General features: G+C 32.1%; 1 protein-coding gene across 1 annotated transcript; it reads right to left on the reverse strand.

Moving 5' to 3' along the window:
- Positions 1-9,861: 9,861 nt before the first annotated feature.
- LOC143041857 (uncharacterized) lies at positions 9,862-23,136 on the reverse strand. The gene is made up of 5 exons (XM_076213972.1): positions 22,329-23,136; positions 21,461-21,556; positions 14,295-14,528; positions 12,913-13,072; positions 9,862-11,606 (listed from the first exon to the last, which is right to left on the reverse strand). Exons 1-5 carry the CDS (start codon positions 22,812-22,814, stop codon positions 10,054-10,056), a joined length of 2,529 nt encoding a protein of 842 aa, XP_076070087.1. The 5' UTR covers positions 22,815-23,136; the 3' UTR covers positions 9,862-10,053.
- Between the last annotated feature and the right edge of the window lie 1,939 nt (positions 23,137-25,075).

Here is a 25,075-nt window from a genome sequence, read left to right on the forward strand (position 1 = left end):
AATTTGTAAAACTAAACCATTATATGTCAAAGTATGGCATTCATCACAGAGCCTTGAATCACACTGAACAGCAAGCTAGAGGACCCTAAAATGGCTGTGTAGTATTTGTATTTGTATCCATCTGATGAGTTAAGCTTTTTTCAACTGATTTTTATAGTTTGTTCTTATGTTGTACTGTTACACCAATGTCCCAGGTTAGGGGGAGGGTTGGGATCCAGCTAACATGTTTGACCCCACCACATTCTGTATGTATGTGCCAGACAGGAGCCTGTAATTCAGTGGTTGATGTGTTGCATATTTTATTTTTTCGCTCATTTTTTGTACATAAATTGGGCTGTTAGTTTTCTCGTTTGAATTGTTTAACATTGTCATTTCGGGGCCTTTTATAGCTGCTCATTGTTGAAGGTCATACAGTGACCTACAGTTCTGTGTCATTTTGGTCTCTACTGGAGAATTGTCTCATTGGCAATTATACCACATTATCTGATGGGTAGTGGTTATTTAAGAAAGATACCCAGAACATCAGGAAGTAAACTCAAAACTATGCATACAAAAATAAAATCGCAATATTACTGACTCCAAGAAAAAATAATAATGGAAAGTCCTTTGTGATATGATACCCAGAACATCAGGAAGTAAACTATCAAAACTGTATGCATACAAAAATAAAATCGTAAAATAACTGACTCCAAGAAAAAATAATAATGGAAAGTCCTTTACGATATGGAAAGATTAAAAGCTCAAAACACATCAAATGAATGGAAAACAACTGTCATATTCCTTGCATGCCTCAAGATCAATAACACAATGGCAGAATGTATTAATACGGAGCTACACCAAAAGTATATTATCAAAAATGGACTAAACAATGAAGGTAAACCAAGAAATAACCAGGTGCTCCCCAGGGCGCAGCTTTATACGACCGCAGAGGTCGAACCCTGAACAGTTGGGGCAAGTATGGACAAAACATTCAAGCGTGATACAGCTCTGAATTTGGATTGTGATCAAATTTTTGACAATACATGGGTTTTTTTTACACAAAACAAATGTCAAGATTTTACAAATCAATTAAAGATTTCTTCTTCAAACTTTTTAAATCTAAAATTAAATAGTTGACACAGCATAGGTTTCTGACACAGAATGAATGTGGTCTAATGAACTTAAAAGTTTTTTTTTTTTGCCTTTGAGCAATTCACTATGCTGTTGACTATTAATCCTCTCAAAAAAATGTTTGAAGAAATTTTCTTTTTATTTATGAAATCTGAAATGAGAAAAATTTAACCCCCCCCCCCTTTTTTTTTCACATCCCCGTTTCCCTTTTTCCAAAACTGATATCAATTCAAATTTCTAATGGAGTTTGCAACAATAACTACTCTTTTAAATACATCATAAAATATTAAAATGTAAAATAAAGTGCTTGTTATCACTGAATGGTAAAGATTGGTTGGTAGTAAAAGTGAATATACATTGTTTATTGTATAAAACAATAAAAAAAACTTCATCAGAAACATTTTATATTGGCAAATTTCCAATGAAGTTATTTACATAAAGTTATTGGCAAATAAAAATAGAAAATGACATCATAGTCATGTCTGGCAAATGTCCAACATACACTATCTAAAAACATTTTAGATAAGATAAGGAAAAAAAGCTTCATCAGCAACATTTTATATTGGCAAATTTCCAATGAAGTTATTTACATAAAGTTATTGGCAAATAAAAATAGAAAATGACATCATAGTCATGTCTGGCAAATTTCCAACATATATTATCAACTACTATTCTATACAAAGAAAGATAACTCCAATTGAAAATTAATTGCTATTGCACAATATTGTGCAATTAGATATTTCTTGCTATTGTGCAATACTGTGCAATTGAAAATTTCTTGCTATTGCACAATACTTGATATGGAATCCTGATTTGGACCAACTTGAAAACTGGGCCCATAATCAAAAATCAAAGTACATATTTAGATAAAGCATATCAAATAAGCCCAAGAATTTAATTTTTGTTGAAATCAAACTTAGTTTAATTTTGGACCCTTTGGACCTTAACGTAGACCAATTTGAAAACTGGACCAAAAATTAAGAATCTACATACACAGTTAGATTTGGCATATCAAAGAACCCATTTATTCAATTTTTGATGAAATCAAACAAAGTTTAATTTTGGACCCCCATTTGGACCAACTTGAAAACTAGGCTAATAATTAAAAATCTAAGTACATTTTTAAATTCAGCATATCAAAGAACCCCAAGGATTCAATTTTTGTTAAAATCAAACTAAGTTTAATTTTGGACCCTTTGGACCTTAATGTAGACCAATTTGAAAACGGGACCAAAAATTAAGAATCTACATATATAGTTAGATTCGGCATATCAAAGAACCCCAATTATTCAATTTTTGATGAAATCACACAAAGTTCAATTTTGGACCCTTTGGGCCCCTTATTCCTAAACTGTTAGGACCAAAACTCCCAAAATCAAACCCAACCTTCCTTTTATGGTCATAAACCTTGTGTTTAAATTTCATAGATTTCTATTTACTTATACTAAAGTTATTGTGCGAAAACCAAGAATAATGCTTATTTGGGCCCCTTTTTGGCCCCTAATTCATAAACTGTTGTGACCTCAACTCCAAAAATCAATCCCAACCTTCCTTTTGTGGTCATAAACCTTGTGTTAAAATTTCATTGATTTCTATTAACTTATACTAAAGTTATTGTGCGAAAACCAAGAATAATGCTTATTTGGGCCCTTTTTTGGCCCTTAATTCCTAAACTGTTGGAACCAAAACTCCCAAAATCAATCCCAACCTTCCTTTTGTGGTCATAAACCTTGTGTCAAAATTTCATAGATTTCTATTCACTTAAACTAAAGTTATAGTGCGAAAACCAAGAAAATGCTTATTTGGGCCCTTTTTGGCCCCTAATTCCTAAAATGTTGGGACCAAAACTCCCAAAATCAATCCCAACCTTCCTTTTGTGGTCATAAACCTTGTGTTAAAATTTCATTGATTTCTATTCACTTTTACTAAAGTTAGAGTGCGAAAACTAAAAGTATTCGGACGACGACGACGCAGACGACGACGCCAACGTGATAGCAATATACGACCAAAAAATTAAAATTTTTGCGGTCGTATAAAAAGAATACTATAACACTTTATTAAGATGAATAACACATCATGACCTAAAATCTATACCTCAAAACCATCCTGTACTATTGTGAAGTTGATATAATACATCTCGTAACAATGTCATGGTATTTGGATAAACTTTTATAAGAATAAGAATGAGATGTCCTTAGACATAACCTGGTCATCAACATTCTGCTCAGACTCCAGTCTTATAAAGTCTTGAGTAGTAGCTACATTACAGGGTAAAGTAAAATATGCCTTCAATGTTACCTTCCACCCCTACATTTATTTCTGCAACAGCCCTAATAATTTTATATGATATATAGAAAGATGATTAAACTGGAACCACAGATGACTAAAAAACAGTCTGTGATGAACACTGGCACCTCAACTTGAACATTAAATTGGGGCATCAACATAAACTATAGGTGAGTTATCTTAGTTTATGTTCATAAACTTAAAGAGTGCACATACTGAAGTGACTAGCCTGTTTTACTTATTTAATTTATGTTGAAAGTCTAATGTAAAGGTTTTACTACAAATATCCCCTAAACTTCATGCTATTTATGATCCATGTAAAAGAAGTTAATGTCCCATGAACCTTGCAACACACCATGCAATAGATATAGGTCGCCTATTGCTTATACTATCTAAAATAGATAAAGAAACTTTTAAGATCAATCTATGAACCATTAAAAGAGGTCAAGGTAAGATGAACCATGCCAGTGGACACTGCAATCAATTGATACATCAAATATAGCTTACCTGTTGATAAAATCTGACAGACATCAATGAAAACTTAACATTGACTAATAAACTGAAAAAAGAGGTGCAGGTCAAACAAACCAGTACACCTTAAAATCAATCCATACACCAAATATAGTTGAGATTCTGCTTAAAATATCTGATAAACAGACAAACCATGAAATCTGAGCATTGTTCAATAATTTAATTTTGGATGTAACGCGTCTTCTGATTGGCTGACGTTATTTTGTTATGAGCCCATAGACATAATTTAGTCATGTGACCGTGACGTCATCAACGTTTTTTCATGGTTTTCTACGGTTTAAAATGGAATTTAGAATTAAATTATAAGAAATGACTGTAATATTTTTTCTGTCTATTCGAAATAACATAAAAAATGTGGTGCACACTGTTAAATAACCCGCTACGCGCGTTATTCAGTGTGCACAAAATTTTTTATGTTATTTCTTCATAGACAGAAAAAATATTACAGTCATTCCTTAAATAAAGAATGAAAATGCAGTCAAGTTCAGACAAAATCTGCCAGACAGACATTCTATAAGCCAAGCAGCAGATTTATTGCTCCTAGTTTCAGGGAATCATCAACTCAGAAAAAACCTTACCAGTAACATTGACAAATGAAACATGAAAATAATGTCAAGGTCAGATGAAACCTGCGATCCTGATGAAGGTAAATCTAGTAAAGCACTTCTGACATATGGAATTTATAAAGTAAGCTGCGTTGAATAGAATTTGACCTTATGCAAGTGCACCTATATATGTAAATTGACAAAGAGTTTAGAACATTTAAATACATGCTGCTCTGATTTGAAAGGTTCTTATGACAACTAAATTTTCAAATAGTATAAGACTTTCAGTAGAAGTATTGTCATTCTGAAATAGAATTACATATTTCAAGACACTATACGTATATTGTCTTTATACTGAAATCAATAAAAAATGAAAAAAAAATGAAAAAAAATTGTTAAAAAAAAATTGTTAAAAAAAATGTTTAGAATTTCCCTCTTGGGGTACCATTTTGGGGTATTTCCCTATGAGCGTAGTCCAGGCTGTAAGACATTGACATTAATAGGAATTAGAAAGGGAAAATGAACTTAATTAATAACATTTGATAAACATGGTATATAAATAACCAATTTGAAGACACAACAAGTTTAAATTCATAAAAGTTTGACCATTGTTACTTTACGTTGTCATGGTCGTGATGTGACGTTGTTGATGAAATACAGTAGTTCCGGTAAGTAGGCGGGGCTTATAAGTTAGTTGAGGTCATTGATGTATAAAGCTTACGTTTATACGTATAGCTTTATCTGTATAGTAAAATAGCTGATTGCAGTATAAGTATTGATATTCTTTCACATAAGATTTCTATCAAACTCAGCTGAAGTGTCATCTTTAATTTTTACAGTACTGGCTCAATACTGCTGCATGGTGAATCAATTCATGAGAGTATCATCAACTCAGTAGTTGGTACCTTGGTATAATTTGTAGCAAACCTTTCTTAAGTTGACCATAGATTGGTTCTGCTTTATAACTTAGGTCTTTTTTTTTGTCATGAACCTATTCAACTGTTTGGTTCTTATACATTCTTGGCTTTCAAATATACAACTCTGGGCAATCTCGATGAAGGTTTATACAGAAAAGTTCTTGGAATGCTTTAAATTTAAATTTTCAAATCATTCGATACCCTTACTATGGTTGACATACTGCTAAAAAAATCTGAGATACATAATATCTGAATTAACAGTAATCTATTGAAATATATGGTTATTTTTGAGCTGTTTTTTTTGCAATTTTGGACAGGGTTTTGTTATTACGATTATTGTACAAGGTGAGTCACAGTAATAATAACTTGCATTCTGACATCTGAAAGATATATAATTGCAACTTTTCTCCAAAAAGCAATAAATAAACTCACATTTTTGTCTATTCTTCAAAAAGTGCAATAATAAATGCACACAAGTTGTTAAATTCTGTGTCATTTGGTCTCTTATGAAGAGTTGTCTCATTGGCAATCATACCACATCATCTTTTTTATAAACACAATAATATCTGTATTTACAGTATAAAGCACTGCTTATCATTATTTGTGATAATATTTGTACTCACTTGATATAAAATGAAACAACACTCTCTAATGTTTTAACAAATTTAATCTGTTAAATACCAGTACAATGACAACTTTCCCATTCTAATATTTAGTAAACAGAAAAATCAAGGCAACAGCAGCCATTAAATAGCCAAAGAAAAAACATGCAACTCCAATGGAATCTATATAATTTCAGCAATAGCTGGGACCATAAGTAAAATAGTAAAATAGTTTTTGGTAAACCAAATGATGGTTTTATTGAATACGTACATTCAGTTACAAGAAGACTACTACTGTGGATTCATTAATATTTGTAAGATACAAATTCTTGTGGATTTCTTGGGTACGAGCTAAACAAGAATTTAAATGTTCAATTAATTACAATTTTTTAAAGGAATGAATGCAGTCTTTGCCAAAACAAAGAAATTAAAAATCCACAAAAATTCAAATTTTTCCCAATCCACGAAAATTTGTACCCATGGAAATAAATGAATCCACAATATTATTCTTTACAGATGATACATAGGAATCGTGTTTATGCTCTTTGTAACCTCCATAATTTGACTCTTATTCAACAAGTGTGATTCTGACTGGCACAAGTAGTCTAGATCTCATAAAAAATAAATGCTTAATAATCTTTCTTTAGTAAAACATGTGACCAAAATTTATAGCCAATATTGCAAGGGAAATATAACAACTGAACACATGGGTTTAAAGTTCAAACTTTGAACTAAATTCATATTCTTGAATGATTGTGAGGCCATCAAAATAGTAAGGGAAAAGTGGAGTGGGGGAGGGAGTAAGGCAATAATTCAAAATAATTACATAAAGTGTTTTCATGTATTTTCATTGCATCAGAGTAATTCGTATGTATAAAAACAAGGAAGACCATGTTATTACTTAAGATTGTCTAAAAAATGAAACATTTCTTTAAAATTTATCTCTTCTAGTTTTTGTTGAATGTTCCACACTGCTTTACAATACATAAATGAGGATGTAAAAATGAATAAATGACAGGATGTCAGTTCTTTTCAAAACCATCAACAAAGCACAAAAATACAATTGCTGAGACATTATAAGACTATTACACAGAATAAATAAACACATGTATGAAATGATCTATTTGCTTCATATCTTATTTTAAAGTATATACTTTTTCTAAGTAGTAGCACTGTTTTCAAGTAGTAGCACTGACTGTTTTTATTTTCATATCTCAGGCCATGCCTATCCATTTATATACAGCCAATAAATGACAGGGAAGATTACCTTTCCAAAGTCTTCTTTTTTCAATAACTGATATGCCATTTTTTTCTTGCAATCAAACAAATGTCTTAATTTGTGTGAGTATTTTTGCTTTATTGGCTATATTAAAAAACTCTATCAGTAAAAAAATTAAGGTTTTTTTTTTAAACATAGAATTAATCAATTTTCCTTCAATATATGTTGCTTTTTACCATGGAAAGATAACTCAAAGCAGTCTGCAATGAATGTCTTCCAATTTTATTTTTTTTCATAAATCAGGCCATTTGTGTTATAATTTAAATTGCAACACATTTGTCATTTAGGACCTACTCGTAATTTACTAATAAAAGTACTTTAGGGAGGTGGTTTTGACCAATTATGTCCTGTAATCGTTTTCATCCTTTTTAATTCTTTGGTGAATAGTTGTCTAATGGACAATTTTATATCTCCATTTTATATGTTTTTATACAGGAAAAGAATTATGGACTCAAAAATAGTCATGGATCAGTGCATGATGCTAAATGAAAATAATATATCAATCTTCAATAAAGCTTGGTTGATATAAATAATAAAAGGCACAGCTTTGCAAAAAATAACATATTCTAAACTGAATAAAACTGAATAATTAATTTTAAATGCTATTTTACATGATAATGTATAATATTAGACAGATCATTAGCTGCATAGAGTAAGCACAACAATACATTTGCTTTTCGAACAAAATGTAAACAAATCGTAACAAGTCAAAAAGTAACCAGAAAATCGGCTCAACAAAGTGTAAAATTTATATATACATAAAATATTAACATTGCATAATGATGTTCAATAAATATATATATTTTTTTGTAAATTAATAGATTCTTGTTAAGTTATTTCCATAGCGGAACATTCTTTGCATTGTCCTAGTTTAAAAATCACTGGCCTTCAGTGGCTGAATATTCAAAACATCTAACATGTTATAAATAAATAGATTGGCAATCATTACATAATACTTTTATGGTCTATTTATATCTAATTAACATACATCTACTGAATTTTCAATAAGGGAACTAAATTGTTGAGCGTATTTGTATTTTATGCAACTCTTTAAATCATTTTTCTAGAAAAGTGACGGAAACAAAAATTCTAAATTGTATAACATTTGTCTGTCAGATCATTAAGTCAGGTTTTATTTTCTCAATAAAATATATTTAAACTATGAAATTAGATATGTGCAGTTGCATTTTAGATTAGTAATTGTACATACATGTTTAACATAAAGCAGGCACAATTTTTTAAAATATAAAAAACAACAACTTGCATTTGTGTGGTAATATGTCATGAGAAATTGTGGTCGTCATGAAAATCTATTTAAAAAAAAACAAAAGCACAAACAAAATTCACATGCTTGTAAGTAAAAACTATTATAAAATAATTGGAGTTTAGGTATTGTTGAAGGTATTCCTATTTTGTCAATATTTTTCTTACAAAAAACGACTAATCAGTAACCATGGTAAACACAGTGAGAACAGATTAACCCTCTTATATCAAACTGTGTGCCTGTCCAGTATTCACGGTTTTAAACTTGAATTAAATGTGGGTTCATATAGTCTCTTCATGTGAGAGTTTATGTTAACTGTAAAACCAGTATTCAAGGTTTTAAACTTGAATTAAATGTGTAAAATAAATTTTCAACATACAAAAATTCATACCTCCTTCTTATCCCAAGATTCCAGACCCTCATATCAAGATTCACATTTCTTCAGAATTACAAAGAGAAGTGAATCATACTTCATGAAAAAAATATATGTTTTGAGGCAGAGTGTTAATCTTAGAAGCTGTTCAATCTATTTGAGTGTGTCGGTCTAAAATTTAATACTTCTATGCTGATTTCTGTTAATTTTTATCATTTTTTTTAGATAACAAATAGAGATTCTTCCCCAATACTTTTTGACATCCTATTACTATTAGTTATTTGGATTAATTAATTGGTTGATATGTAATATGGTAATATTGGAGGTACTAATATTAATAATATTGAATTAAGACCTGATATCAATTAATATAAATTATGTAAATGAGGACTTTTAATGATTTTACCCTGAAGTTCGAAGTTCTGATGGAATGTTGATGCAGTAACTTACTAACAGATAATAAATATAGTGTTAAAGTTCAACAGTTTTAAAAACTGAAATATTCTACATTCCTACATCCTAGTATATACTTTGAAAATCACAGGTCACTTAATTTTCAGTGTTGACAAACAATACTGATATTTTTTTATGTGGACTTTATGTTGATCTTTGTCTCTGGAAACAAACATTTTTATTATTGCTATCTTCTTTAAGAAAAACAATACTGTATAAGTTATATATATCATATAATAGAAGACAGATCTACATGGATTACTTAACTGATATTTTGTAATAGCATCAGAGATCTATGTGGATAAATTAACTGATATATATCATATAACAGGAGAAGAGATCTTTGTTGATAACTTAACTGATATTTTATAATAGCAGGCGAGATCTGTGTGGAGGTACTTTGCATGCTTACTAGTAAACCTCTTACCAGAATCGAATTGTAAGAGGACTTACCATGCTTACTGGTTGATTTATTATTGCTTGGCAAACATTTCATGCATATTCAATATAAGAACATTTACTCAAATTAAATATCAATGCAGCAAGCAGAAGGATTATTAAAAGTTTTGGCACAAGTATTCAATAAATGTAGATTAAGAAATCAATATGTTGCAAAAAAAAGGCCATAATTTCGCTGACAAATATTGCATGCAATCAAAATCTTACAATAATTCACAAATTCAAAATACAGTGTTATTTAGATATTTTTTTCTTTGGTCTAACTGTCCTTCTAGCTCCAGAATTTGGAGAACTAGATCTATTGTGTGTCACTGGAGAGAAATCTCGCGCTGATATAGTTGGCAGGTTTGCTGTTCTAAAATTACAATTTGACTGTGACGGAACATTGGCATTTCCCGTACTAAATCTCCTATCCACATGAACATTTACATTGCTAGAAGGGGGGATGTTATTGGTATTAGATGGTATGTTAGTATCATCTCGGACACCTCGACAGACTGTTTCCATTGACTTTATTATAGTATCAACTCCTATATCTCCCTCATCCGACACCATTGCCATGAGTGTTGCAGTATTTACAACAGAGTTATTGTTCTTATTACCATATTCTGCTTTGGGCTTCCTAGGAAGACCTCTGTTAGGTAGGCCAGTATTTGTCCCTGAGGCAACAGAAGAAGACTGAGGGATAAAATCAGCAGTACTTGGGACAGGAAAAGCTTTAGATACATTATCATAAGTTTCTAACCCAGGGGACGAGTACCCTGCAGCCTCGGCCCCTGTTGTTACTTTAGGAACAACAAAACCTACATTAGATTTTGGTATGTGCATGGAAGTAGTAGTTGTCCTTGGCTGAACATTAGAAACTTTACTTTGTGATGCTGGAATAAATCTTTGAGAAGCTTCAGATGAACACGGAGGTGCAGTTATCATCTTTTGCTCACCACTTGGAGTTGATGGTATGACTGCAGACGAAAACCATGACGTTGTGGTCACTGGATTAGGAGTAATGACATTTTGTTTATATCTTGAAACTACATTTCCAGGGACAACAGGTTCCGATGCAGCACGAACTCCTCTTGGTATAGGTACAAAATTTGAGGCTGAGTTTATACTAACAGAAGTAGGAGCTATTCTAAATGAAGCGGATGAAACATTTGAAAATGATGGTTGAGTATATGTGGTTGATGTTGGTTTTGCTGATGTATTGGTTGAAACTGGAGGAATATTAGGAACTACAATATTTGGTTGAATATTGTCCTGTTCTGAAAGACTTCTTTGACTAGGATCCAAGTTCCTTGGTTTTTGTTTTTTAGTCATAGTTGACCTGGTGACTGTTCCTTCATTAAATGTCATAGAACTAGGTGATTGTGCAAAAGATATTGGCGGAGTTTTAGGGAGGTCTTCTCTAGATGACTGTCTAAATGACTGTGTCGTGTTAGAAAGACATTCATTTTCTCTAGATGACTGTCTAAATGACTGTGACATTTGAGGATGGCGTTCATCGTCTCTGGATGACTGTCTTAATGACTGTGCCGTATTAGAAAGGCATTCGTCTTCTCTCGATGACTGTCTTAATGACTGTGATGTTTGAGGATGGCAATCATCGTCTCTAGATGACTGTCTGGATGACTGTGAAAATGACTGTGATGATTGAGGATGGTTATCATCTTCTCTGGATGACTGTCTAGATGACTGTGTTGTTCTTGAAAGGCAATCATCTTCTCTTGATGACTGTCTAGATGACTGTGTAGATGAGGGTCCTGACGAAATTTCATCTGGCCTGGTACCTTTAACAGAAATTAGTAGTCTTACATCTGATACAACACTTATCCCAAGACATCAAATTATAAACAAAATATTATTTTCCTCTTTAATTGAGTTTGAAAATAAAAGGAAATGATAAAGTAAGTTTTATGCGCCAGGAGTTCATATTCATGTCTTGTTTTGAAAACAATAAAATGGCATAACCATGATATATCTAAAACAAATCTAATAAAATAAAGACAGAGGTTGCAGTCATAGGTGGCAATATTGTTTTAATAACTAACAGGCTTGATGAAAAATGTTTGGTTTCAAAAACTTGAGCTTCCTTTTCCAATTTGTAATAAATTCTAGCAATATTGGACATTTAATCATTGGAAATTTGATAAATTGAAGCATGGCAGTTTCAAAGTCTTCTATCTTAGAAATTCATAAAATTTGACAGGGAGTTTTTGAATAATGACAAGCTCCCTTTTCATTTCAATGAATTTCCGATTTGTGACTCAAGAGTAATTGTGCTTTTTTTGTGAATTGACAATTTTGGTCTTACAACTCTGCTGTACTTAAATAGATATTAACAAAAACTTTTGACAAGCTTTTTTCCCCTTATTGACAAGCTCCTTAATGATTTTGCCAGTTTTTAAAGATTTCTTCAAACACTTTAAATTTTGGGACTTGAGAATCATTAAAAATGAATATTTCTCCAAATTAGAATTTTTGTTTTATCTCAAATTTACTTTACTGTGTTTTAAAAATAAACCAAATGTAAACCAAAGGTTCGGTTTTAGAACCTTTAATTTATTTTGATTTCTGAAGCAAGCTAAATTTTATTGTTCTTTATAATCAAGTATATAAACATCTTTTTCCTTTGGTCTTTGGATGATAGAAGTCTTATTGGCAATCATACCACATCTCCTACTGTGGATTCAGTTATTTTCGTGGGTATCAATTTTCGTGGATTGAGGAAAACTTGCATTTTCCTGGATATTTGATTTCATGGTTTTGCCAATGTCTGTATACAAAGCCTATAGAAAATTTGTTATTCATTGAACATTGGAATTCCTGGTTCTTTTGTTACTACGAAACCAATGAAAATTGGTATCCATGGAATAATAATGACATGACAGTACTATTCAGTGGCGGATCCAGAAATTTTCATAAGTGGGGCCCACTGACTGACCTAAGAGGGGGCCCGCTCCAGTCACGCTTCAGTGATTCCCTATATAAGCAACCAAGTTTTTTCCCAAAAAGGGGAGGCCCGGGCCCCCTGGGCCCCCCTAAATCTGCCTCTGCTATTTTTTTTTGCTGTCAAAAATAATATCAGTCAATTACCACCAGATTTTTTCCACTGTAGTTGCTGTATGCTTTGTAACGTTCCTTCTTTGTCTATCTCCCAAACAGGCATATCTACTGTTGGCATATCCTTGGTACTGAACATCACCATATCAAAACATAATAAACTGTTTAACTGTCTCTCTGATTCCTTCATTAACTAAAACATATATTTCAAAATTATTTAATTATTGGAAAGCATTCAAACAAGTAAATTGTGATGAATTATTTAACAGTTATAAAACATTTTTTTTTAAGGCCAAAGCTTAAGGAAGGCAGAAATTTTCCCTGAAAGACTTATTCCTCCTCAAACTGCAAGAGGTATAAAACTTTGAGAACATTAGTTATATGCACTGGAAGTCGAACTTGAATGTCTAAGTTGAACTATGACCATCACACATTGTAGTTTTTGGTAATAATTCTGCCAAATTTCAAAACTCGAGGGGGTTATACGTCATTTATAAAAGAAGGTGAACTCTGTTAGTCAATCATTGCAATCACTTTCTGCTCAACTGATTAATGTTTTAAATAAGAAGTTTTCTGATAGGAACCACTTTACTAAGAAATGATTCAGTAAGCAAGATTTAGCGATGTCGAAAAGTTTAACTCTTAAATCATCATTTTATCAGCAAGAAAGTGGCCTGTAACATTGTATAGACACTTGCAATTGTCCACTATTGAAAAATGCATTGACCTTTGAATGTGCTGTTGGGTCAACGTTGTTGTATCATTGTCAGTCATAATTGCTAATTACGGTACTTGTACTCCATTATATATCTTCATTTATTTATCTGTCATTCTGTAGTGTTGTAACCTGTATAATGTTTTGCTCATCTTATGTTGGTCATCTTAACCAGTCTGAATATGCATGAAATACTTGACACTGGATTTAGTAAATCATAATCAATCAATCAATCAATCAATCAATCAATCAATCAATCAAACAATCACTACTTTATAACAAATCCCATTATATCTTCTAAATTGATCATATATACATTAAAGTAAAATTCTTGTATGTGTTTGAAATATGTGCTATACTATACTATTGTGGATTCATTTATTTTCATAGGTGTCAGTTTTTGTGGATCGAGAAAAACTTGTGGATATTTGATTTTGAAAATTTCTGCATATAAAAGTGTTGATTCGTTGAATATTTTAGTTTAAGGCTTATCTATACATGCTATACTCATGAAATCCACAAAAAATAGTACCACACAAACAATAATGAATCCACATTATTGGTACACATACATATACATGTACACATACATATACATATACATATACATATACATATACATATACATATACATATACATATACATATACATAAACACATACATGTTCACATACATATACATGTACACATAACTATATACCTTGATTCTAAGACCGGTATCTTTTGCTGTCTTTATACCATTCAGTCGTTTCAGATGATCTTCCACTGTTTTACTAAGCTGTTTATGTTTCCTTAATTGTTCATCTATTGGTCTTTTAATTGATTTTATATCATTCTGAAGTTGGCGTAATAATTCTTGATGTTGACCTTTTAATGACTGGATTAGTCCAGAAATCTGACCTTCTAGCTGGCTTTTAATACTTTCTTCATTGGCCTGCAAACATGGTAAATAAACAAAATGAAAATGAAAGAGGTAACAGTATTGAGAAAATTCTGAGATTATAGTGATGTTTTTAGTAATGGAAAAAATGTGACTGCGAGTATCATAATGATAAGAATACACATTCTTCATTCAATATACATTTTAAATATACATCTTTCTGAAATCGTAATCATGGTAATATTTGAATCAAAAAGCCTAACATTTTGTCCAACTCTTCAAAAATTGCCATAATTAATGTACACAGTATAAATTTGTAACTTTACAGTATTCTGCAGGCCATTCATTAGGAGGCAGTACTCGGTACTTTGACCTTCCTTTGCTATTGACAAGTACCGCCTAAATGTAGGAATTTTTATATAAGATATTCATGGAATAAATAGAAACGTGGAAAGTACCAGTCAACATGAAAGATAATGAAACCCCTGATTCTGAAATTTTCAAATGATCTTGGAAATATATCTATAGTTTAAAGTCATATGAAACGAGTGACTGGTGAAAAAAATGTTTATGCTATTCTTAAACCAATGCATATGACAAATTATAGAATTTTCCTGAGAAAAAAGTATATGTACATAAGTTTTAGATTAGAAACTAGCCATTTAGTAATAAAAAAACAAATATGCATCATTTTTTTTAATTTGATTAGTTTCATATGACTTTAAATATTAAGCAATTATAAGTCTCTATAGTTCTTTACCAAAGAGAAAAAGAACCTCTACTATCTGATCATCAAAAATATGATATTTTGACATAAAGTTATAGAAAAAAAGAGGATAAACATAGAGCATGTCAATCAACACAACATCTGGTTGCGTTCTATTTTAGTACAATAAGGGAAATTCCTGCTGCAAGAAGAATGGTTGCCTCAAAGATAAGAAAGATTTATATGAGACTGACAATGACGGATCTCCTGCATCCAAAGGTCATCATATCATGCATATAGTTCATAGACTGTTGATCCATTGTGTAGTATATATATATATGTTGCATGAACTTATGGTTAACAGTTGGTAAACACAAAATGTTACATGAATTTTAATGTTATCTAGTGTACTGTATTAACCTTATATTATTGTAGTTTATTGATGAATTGTAATATTTAATAGCTGATACATGTATATAAACCATATTTTTCAATAAACACCCTAAGGATACAAGTCACTCCCACCTATTGCGATAAATACATGTACATGTAGGCTAATGACTGTAAGATAAACAAATAAATTTCACATTTTACAATTTTAATATTTACTTATTTCTATTTGTGATGTGCATGAAACTATATATACTAAAATTGTTATAACACGTTCATCTTAGAAATGAAAACAAAATCAGTTTATATAATTTCATTACAAATCATGCAAATTATTAATTGTTGCTGTTAATATCAGTTATAAGTCACAGTTATATATAACCTGGTCATGCAGGTATATAATAAACAAACTGACTTGTTTAACTTTATGTCATAACAGTTTGCTCAAACACAACTGATTTAGTAATTAGATGAATTTTTAGCTTGATTGAGGATAAATCTCACACATTCTTTTTATATTTGTCCGTTAAGTCTTAGGCCAAATAAAAAAGTATGTGTGGTTCCAGTTACATCTGAAAAAAAGTTAGGGTAGGTAGGTAGGGATTTTTTTTTTATTTTATGGGTTTTTTTTTACATTGAGTCTATGGGAGCAACATTTAACTTTGACTTTAACAGTGCTTAATGAAAAATGACAATAAAATCTTTAGGGTAGGCTATTTTTAAGCCGAAAAAGTAGGGAAGGTAAGGTTACTGGAACCACACATATATTTTTATTTGGCCTTAGTCTCTTAGACAAGTGTAAGAGTAGTTTGACGAATACCTTCTCAATTCAAAACACTATATAGTAATTACGATCGAGTCTCATGACAAATACATTTGTATATTAAAATATTAACATTATTGAGAATTCTTTTATGCTAAAGTATCAAAGTACTAATGTATTACATTTATTGCATTTGTATTTTGTAATTTCTCATTCATTAATTGCAATGGAATCTCCTTATTTTTGCTTCTTGGAATATTTAAGATTCAAGTCTGCCTCTCCATAAACATCTTACCACTTATATTGACAACTAAAATTTATCGTAAGTATATACAATTTCTGGACTTACAAAACATTGTAGTTATATTAAATTTATTTTTTATAACAATGACAAGGCCAGTATTTCATATTGCCCAGTATTATATACTGTATAGTATTTGTGTAAATGCTCTTTTGTTCCAACGTTGGAAAGTTCCGGGCAGAAAGAACTAACTAGCCGAAAAGTTCTGGAGGAACTTATTAACTAATTACTTTGTTCTTCCTCTGGTTTAAAAGTTCCACCGGAACAAAGTGACTAGTCGAAAAGTTCCAACGGAACATATCAACTAGTTAGAAAGTTCCTTTTTGCCAAATTAGTAAAAACCGGAACTAACAAACTAGCCCAAAAGTTCCAACGGAACTTATCAACCAGGCAGAAAGTTCCATTTGGAGAATTGATGCAAAGTAAAAGCACAACATATTATATTTGAACCTTTCAAAGGGAAACCAAGATACTGATTACAAAAGTCAAAAGGAACTTATCAACTAGCCACAAAGTTCCTCTTTGGCAAATAAGTCAAAACCGGAACTAACGAACTAGCCCAAAAGTTCCAACAAATTTATCAACCAGTCAAAAAGTTCTATTTGGAGAATTGATGCAAAGATCCACATGAGGAGGGGGGAATAATATTCTTCCCTCTCTTGATGGTACTATGAATACTAAATTTGCATGATAATAACTTATTCCGTTTTTATATGTGAGCTATGAAGTAAAACTTTAATTTAGCTGAGGGAGTTTGTTCTTCCCACTCAGTACATCAAAATTTAAATACATTTTCATTATTTCCCCAAAAATGAAGTTCCATGCCTTTTTTTCATATTTGTTCCCAAAGAAATCCCTGGTTTCAGTGTGTTGAGTATTCTTGTAAATTAATGATTTGCTCTTATACATACTGATACTCATTCTTCCCTCACTTTCTACAAAAAGGACGAAGTATGGTATATTCCGAACGATGTAACTAGTTGTTCTGTTCCGCCAGAACTATTCAACTAGTCTAGCTACATTGTTCCGGAACTTTTCAACTAGCCACTTTTTCCGAAACTTTTCGACTGCACACGGAATAAAACAACTGGTTGGAAAGTATGAAAGTTCCATGGGAAAGAAATAACTAGTTGAAAAGTTCCGCCGGAACAAAGTAACTGACGGAACATATTGGCTGTTACATTAGTACCCTATAGCTAACATGCCTATGATATAAGTTGGTAAAACCACTAGGCTGGTAAATACTCAGATGTGCTAACCCTGTTTACTAGTCTGGGTCATCAACGAAAACAAATATTTTGAAGAATATAACTTCAAATGCGAATTTGTCTTGAAATTTTTTATACAATGTAACCAAAATCAATTACCTCTCAAGGGACATAACCCCAGAAAGTCTGGTTTAGTTGTTTACATTCATTGATACATTTCTTCAGAAAAGCTATGTACATGTTATGAAAATTCCTTGTAATGTCAGAGTATATCTGATCTATAGGCATCTGTATAGATATTTTTAAGTTCTTCAAGATAATGATGCAATTATTTTGCAATAGCTAATTAACCATGATAATGTGTCTGAAAGATAACACAAATTTGCTTTGTAACTTACATTACAATGCACATTGAACATTAATTGGCAATTTAAAAAGAGGTGAAGTTTACTTGTTTAAGTCCACATGAAAACTTTATGGTATATTGATAAACTCAATAAACTGAAACAAACTGAATTCAGATAGAATGGTTCATACATGTAACTTCAGAAGATAGAGTAGTTGATCTTCTTAGGCCACCAAGGCCCATCCTCATATTATCATGATTATAGTCTGAGAGAAATTGATTATTTTGATATTACATGTATTGCATACAAGTTTACAAGGCGTTGGCATTTTTGCAGAAAAATGGTTAAGTCTCTGTCATGCGAGACAAAAATCAAACATTGTAGCTCCACAAGGAACATGCACCAGGGGCGGATCCAGGATTTTCGGTTAGGGGGCGCAAACTTAAATTTTTTTTTTTGGAGGTATTATTATCGAAATTATTGAAATATTCTTCTAGAGAGGGTGCAATGTAAATATCTTGCCAAGCGTGGCGAGAAATAAATATTTTGTGGTAAAATTAGCGAGAAATTTAAGTTTCAAGCTAAACCTGCATAAATCCACCCCTTACAATTTGTAATCACTATAATTAACAAGAAATCTGCGATCTTCTATTCATTGACCCAATAATAGCTCACCGACCAATATAAGATTTTGAAAACAAGAATTTCTACTTTTGCCAGCGATTTTTAATTGTCTTTTCTTAATTTTTCTTTTCTTCTATTTCCGGAGGTCGTGTCAAACTTTTTATATACATTTCTACCGCAAAACAGTAAAATCAGAATGAGGTCCTTGCGAAGATATGTTTATTTTCGTGGGATCCTATGTAATACGGTAGTACGGGTTGGGGGCCTTCACCGTTTATGCATGCTTCGGCAAACTTTACAGGTTGAAAGTGAGAAACATATATTGATATCATACAGAGATGTTAAACAATGATACAAATTAATAAACGAACCTTTCGCTTGAACCAGTATTCCTATCTTTCATTAAGAAAGAATTTAAACAGGACTGTTTTCTTGGCCGTGCCATCATGAAATAACCAACCCAACCGCGGGTAGGGCACTTTCACCTACTTCGTGGGAAAGTGAGGTAGGGTTGTTTTTGAACTTATCAAAGCAATTGTTTATAAAATCCGCAACTACCATGTCACATTGTTTTACTTGAACTGCTAAAAGCCTATGATATTTTTTCACCAAACGCAGTACTGCGATGAAGTATAATATATTTATAGAACTTATAAATAAACCGTAGGTCAGTTTATTAGTAATCACGTTGATTCTGTTAAACTTACTGTTTTATATACTTCTTTGAATGTTAAAACAGATGCAATGCGACGAGATTAATATTCGTCGTCTGTTCAGATAATTTATTGAGCTGAGGAAAACCCATGCTTTGCAAATTTTAAGGGGGGCGCACGCCGGCCACGCCCCCGCCTAAATCCGCCCCTGTGCACTTCTCCCTCTCAATTTCAAAAAGAGAAGTCACTTCTCCCTATGATTCTAAAGTATAGTGAGCCCTGTTTTGTTGACAATTTAGTAAGGAATATTTTAGCTCATTATATGTTGCCAAATTGGTTTCTCACTTCAATAGCTGAGTTGAAACTACAACCAGATGCTCTGCAGGGTGCAACTTTATACGACCGCAGAGGTGGAACCCAGAACAGTTGGGGCAAGTATGGACATGACATTCAAGCTTAATACAGCTCTGAATCTGGATTGTTATCAATTTTTGACATAATATAGGTTTCTGACACAAAACAACTGTCAAAATCTATGATGCAATACTGTGCAATGAAAGATTTTTTCCTGGAACTTTTCAAAAATTTGAAATTTGAGAAATTTAAAAAAAAAAAAATAAACCCCTTAATAAAAGAATTGAACCCCCCTTGGAGCAATTACGCCCAAACTTGATCACAGCGTTTCCATTGTAGTACAATGTATATGGAACCTTGTGGTACAATTTCAGAGAGATCCATAGACTTAAACACAAGTTATTGTTTGAAAAGTAGAAAAAATGCTTGTTTTTAGCCCTTTTTTGAATAGGCAATAACCCCCAAACCTAAGTCCAGCCTTCCTTTTGTGATTTGGAACTTTGAGGTACCATGTTATAGAAATCCATACACTTAGCTTAAACACAAGTTAAATTATTGTCCAGAAACTACAAAAATGCTTGTTTTTGGCCCCTTTTTTGGCACTTAAAATTCCTAAATTGTTGGCACTATAACCCCAAAAATGAATCCAAACCTTCTACATGTGGTATTAAACATTGTGGTTTAATTTCAGAGCAATTAAAATACTTAAACGCAAGTTATTATCCTGAAAGTAGAAAAATGTTTGTTTTGGGGCCCTTTTTCCTAAACGGTAGGGACTATCATCTGCAAAAACAATCCCAACCTTCCTTTGTGGTATTGAACCTTCTTTTTAAATTTCAAAGAGATCCTTTTGCGTACACTAAAGTTATTGTCCAGACACTAAATATGTCTTCAGACGACACAGACGACTACGACATATATGCATCATACCATTATACGATCCCAAAAACTTTTTAGCGGTCGTATAAAAAGGACAAAGAAGAATAAGATGAAAGAAGACGGCATAACTGTTACCTTGTATTGGGACAGTTGGGTGCATTTATAACTGGTTTAACCTTAAACCAAGTAAAGCTAAAAGGTACATATTTGTGCACATTAATGTACATGTATCTACACCTTGTGCTGTTTATTGCAGTTTGTATTTGTTGCTACATGTAGGCCTATTTTTCTGGAGCAGAGTTTGTTGTTGGTGTGAAAAAATGTTGGTACATGTAATGCTATAAACCTTTTATGTACTGGATCCTTATTTATGCATCTGTTTAGGTCTTATATCATGTATATCATGTACAAGAGACACTTAAAATCTTCACTTTGTTTATTATAATTTGCATATCATGACTTTGAACTTTGCATTTTAGTTTTTACAGAACAGATTAAAGTTGGCATGAAGGTCAAATTTGGCTGTTAAATCATTTCTGCAAAAATGTTCAAAATTAGACAATTTTTTTTTTCTGATCATGTTGAAATTACGAATCTTGAATTTTTCCTGGGGAGGGGGCACTGACTGGCCTAAGGGGCCCAACTCCAGTCATGATTCAGTGATTCCATATTTAATCAAGTTAAAATGTAAATCAACCAATGTTTCCCCACTAAAATCCACCCCTTCCATCAACCAATGTATCTGTCTGCATTGTTTTTACCTTGATTTGTTCCACCATATCCTGAAGCAGCTGCATTTCGTCATGGACTGGGACAACCTTTCTTTTTATTTCAGAAATGGCATTAGATATTTTCATCTGAAAAGTAGGAATTAGTAAAATTATTAATAACATCAATCAAAACTGAAGCAATAATCAAGATAATTAATCAATATTTGCAAAAAATAAATAATGTATACATGTAGTGTATTTGCTTGAAGTGATAAACATGATAAAGGGACATACAGGTACAATGTAACTAGAGATCTGTAAAAGAGACAACACACAAATTTGAACTAACTGTGTTTTATGGTACAAAATGTAGTTTATATATAAATTAGCAATGTTTTTAACTATTACATGTACAATGATGTAAGTTGAGGCAAACCAAAGTAAAAGAACAGAACCAATTTTGGGATGTACATGTAAGTACAAACGGTTGGAAGTACAGATGGAAGAGGGTTACACTTGAGCACCCTCGCCTAGTGGCAGCTGGGGGATAAAAATGCAAGACATTGGTAAATTGGGGTCATTTAAAACTTGTTGTCAGGTAAAGTTTTGTACAATTATCTTCTACATGTAACTTTTACCAAATTAAAGGAAGATTCATACATGTGATACATGTATGACAGTCAAAAAATGAAAATTTTGAGATATGAAAATGATGGCGTCAAAAATATTGCCAGTAGCAGCCGTTCTTTGTTGCCAGATGAAATAAACACCATATAGAGGGTTTATTCCTAACCTGATTTAAATTATACATGTACATGTAGCACCATCATGATAACTATGATAATTGTTCCATGTTGCTACATTTTGTACATGAATAAAGCCCTTGGGAGAACACAGACTGATCTATCAATAATATTACCTGATATTGGTCTGCTTGTTCTTTGATTGGGACACATTTATGAATAGTGCCTGATGATTTGTCTGTAACACAGTCACATGACCTACACACAGCCCTGTTACAAGTCAGACAGTACAATGACATTGGCTCAGAATTGTGGAGAAGACAGGGACTGTCAGAAACTGAAGAATCAAGTTTCCATGCTGCATCATTAGATGCTAACGGTTCGTCTTTTCTGTGAAGAGCAATAATATTCTCCAGAATTCTGTTTACTGTTAAAGATTCAACACCACGATCTAATTCAATAGGTCGTTGACACAAAGGACAATCCAGGTGATACTTCAGACGATGTCTAGGTAGTTGTCCATAAATATTTGGTCTACTATTCACAGAGAGTATCCCCTCTATACATTTCCTACAGAAATTATGAGTACATGGCAACATTAGAGGTTTGTCAAAATATTCCAAACACACTCCACACATCAGTTCTGCTTCCATATCTGACATGTCACGAATAATAACAGTTATCAATATTTCCTGTGATTATACCGGTAAGCTTCTTACCGTTAACCGCGAAGCTACCACTAGTGGCACTACGAAACTCATGAGGTCAGCACTAGCAGAAGGAAGAAATTCAAGAATAGACCATTTATCGAAACACTATATGTTCATTTCATTTTGAGTGCACAGAAGCAACTTTACTACTGCACTGTTTGGGAAGATTCCAAGTTTGTGAACTTTTTACGTCATTCCATAACGTTACACTAAAGAAAGCAGTTATCTATCAATCAACATTTTCTGTCAGTTTGTCTTCCTAAACTAATTAACATTGATTAATCAAATTAACACAGAAATGTTATTAATATAAACGTTTGAATGACTGCGTTTCCACGGTTGGTATCAAAACCCGAAAATCTTTTATAAAAAATACAACAACAACGTACTGATAGCTATTGTCACCTAGTCGTCTATTACGTTATTATGATATCTCAATTATGTCAGTGGCGGATTCAGAGGGGCATAGAGGGCGTACGCCCCCTTTGCTCGGACTTTTTTTTTCGTAAAATGATTTTATCAGACTAGACTTCGTGAAGTTTGCCATTTCCCGTGTACTCTTTATTTTATTTTTTACGACAATTCTTTAATTATAAAGATATTTTCGCTGGAATCTACTGATTATCAAAGTCATGTGTCTGTGATTCGCTATATGGTGGAGTTGACCAGTGCATCGAAAAAACCGTCGCTCAGTCAATTTAATATTCAAATTACAGTAAGTGAGTAACACATTGCTTTTGCTGAGGATGACATTCATGACACCTTCAAAGTAATACTGGATTGAGCAAGAACGTATTGACTTCTGTTTCATTATTCCACCAAACAGAAAGTAATACTCTATATATATATATAGACTATTACACTCTCATGACAAAAAAGTTCCGCATCAATATTAAACACCTACGAAAACATGTTTAACCCCAAACGCTCCAGACTATTTTAAAATAACATAGCTGAATAATGATCCCCAGTCAGTATAAGCTCTATATACATTTAAAGTCTAATGTACAGTCTTAAATATTGAAGAGAAAAAAATTGACTCTGATTTTTGCTTTTTTAAAAAGGATTGAAAACAATAATCCTGTTCACATCTTTGCTATTAGAAACAAAAATTTCCAACAGAATTATTAAGCATTCAATGAACATGATGAATAAAAACGGGCATATTTTATTTTGTGGCAGGAGTTTGCATGTCTGACCGGCATATCTGTTTCGCCGAACTGATATATTGAATACTTTTTTTCAAGACCAGACTGCAACCTGCCGCTGCTGGGTGTGGCCTTTATGTCTCAATTTGTCGGCCATCAATCATAACTTCGTTGTCATTTCAGACTCATTATTAGCCTTTGGTTGATTTAAAAACCCTCACCTCCCTTAATTTCGTTGGGTGAAATATATCAACCAAACATTTGGATAAAAATTGCTTGTTTGTCTTTTTTAACTCATGACTGTCGTATTTTAAATTTAATCATATAGCCCGGCGTATATCTTGTTTAGATCACGAAATTTGTGAGTTTATGATAAACTTGTTACTTGCAACAAACCGGCGAGAATTTTCCATGTCTATTTTTACTGATAACTCACATGCACATCAAATTTATCAGAACATAGTCTTAGATTTGGATCCATACTACTAGTATTATTTAATGATAGACAATAATAGGGAGAATACAGCATCGAAAATATCCAACCCTTACACTTTACAGCAACTACAAAATATACATGCCACACGCCAGGACCCGTTTAAAAAGCGCATATTACACTTTATATATTATGTTTTTAGACCAAAAAAGGTCCCAAAAGTTTTAAAAACTTTGCCCCCCCCTTTTAAAAATCCTGTATCCGCCCCTGTATGTATTAATATTGTTTGTAATTTGAACAAACTATAATTTATCATTGATTTTAAATCACGTTCATTGTTATGCATATATTTATAGTTTATATGATATCTTATATCTTTTTAAAGATTTTTTTCAAATAAATCATTCATAAAATAGGCTGTTTAACCCTGCTAGATCATTATGATAATAGTCCGGCCCAGCCTATCAGATTCTATAATTAAGTTATTTTAAAAAAAGGACATCCAATCATCGAGGATATATGATATCGTAATAAGATATCTATGAAATATATTATAAGCTCTACAAGGTATCTTACATGATTGATTTATCAGATATCGTTTAGCTTATATGGTAAGTACTAACTTAATAAGA

Source organism: Mytilus galloprovincialis, chromosome 8, assembly GCF_965363235.1.
Source record: "Mytilus galloprovincialis chromosome 8, xbMytGall1.hap1.1, whole genome shotgun sequence".
In the NCBI taxonomy this organism is placed as follows: domain Eukaryota; kingdom Metazoa; phylum Mollusca; class Bivalvia; order Mytilida; family Mytilidae; genus Mytilus; species Mytilus galloprovincialis.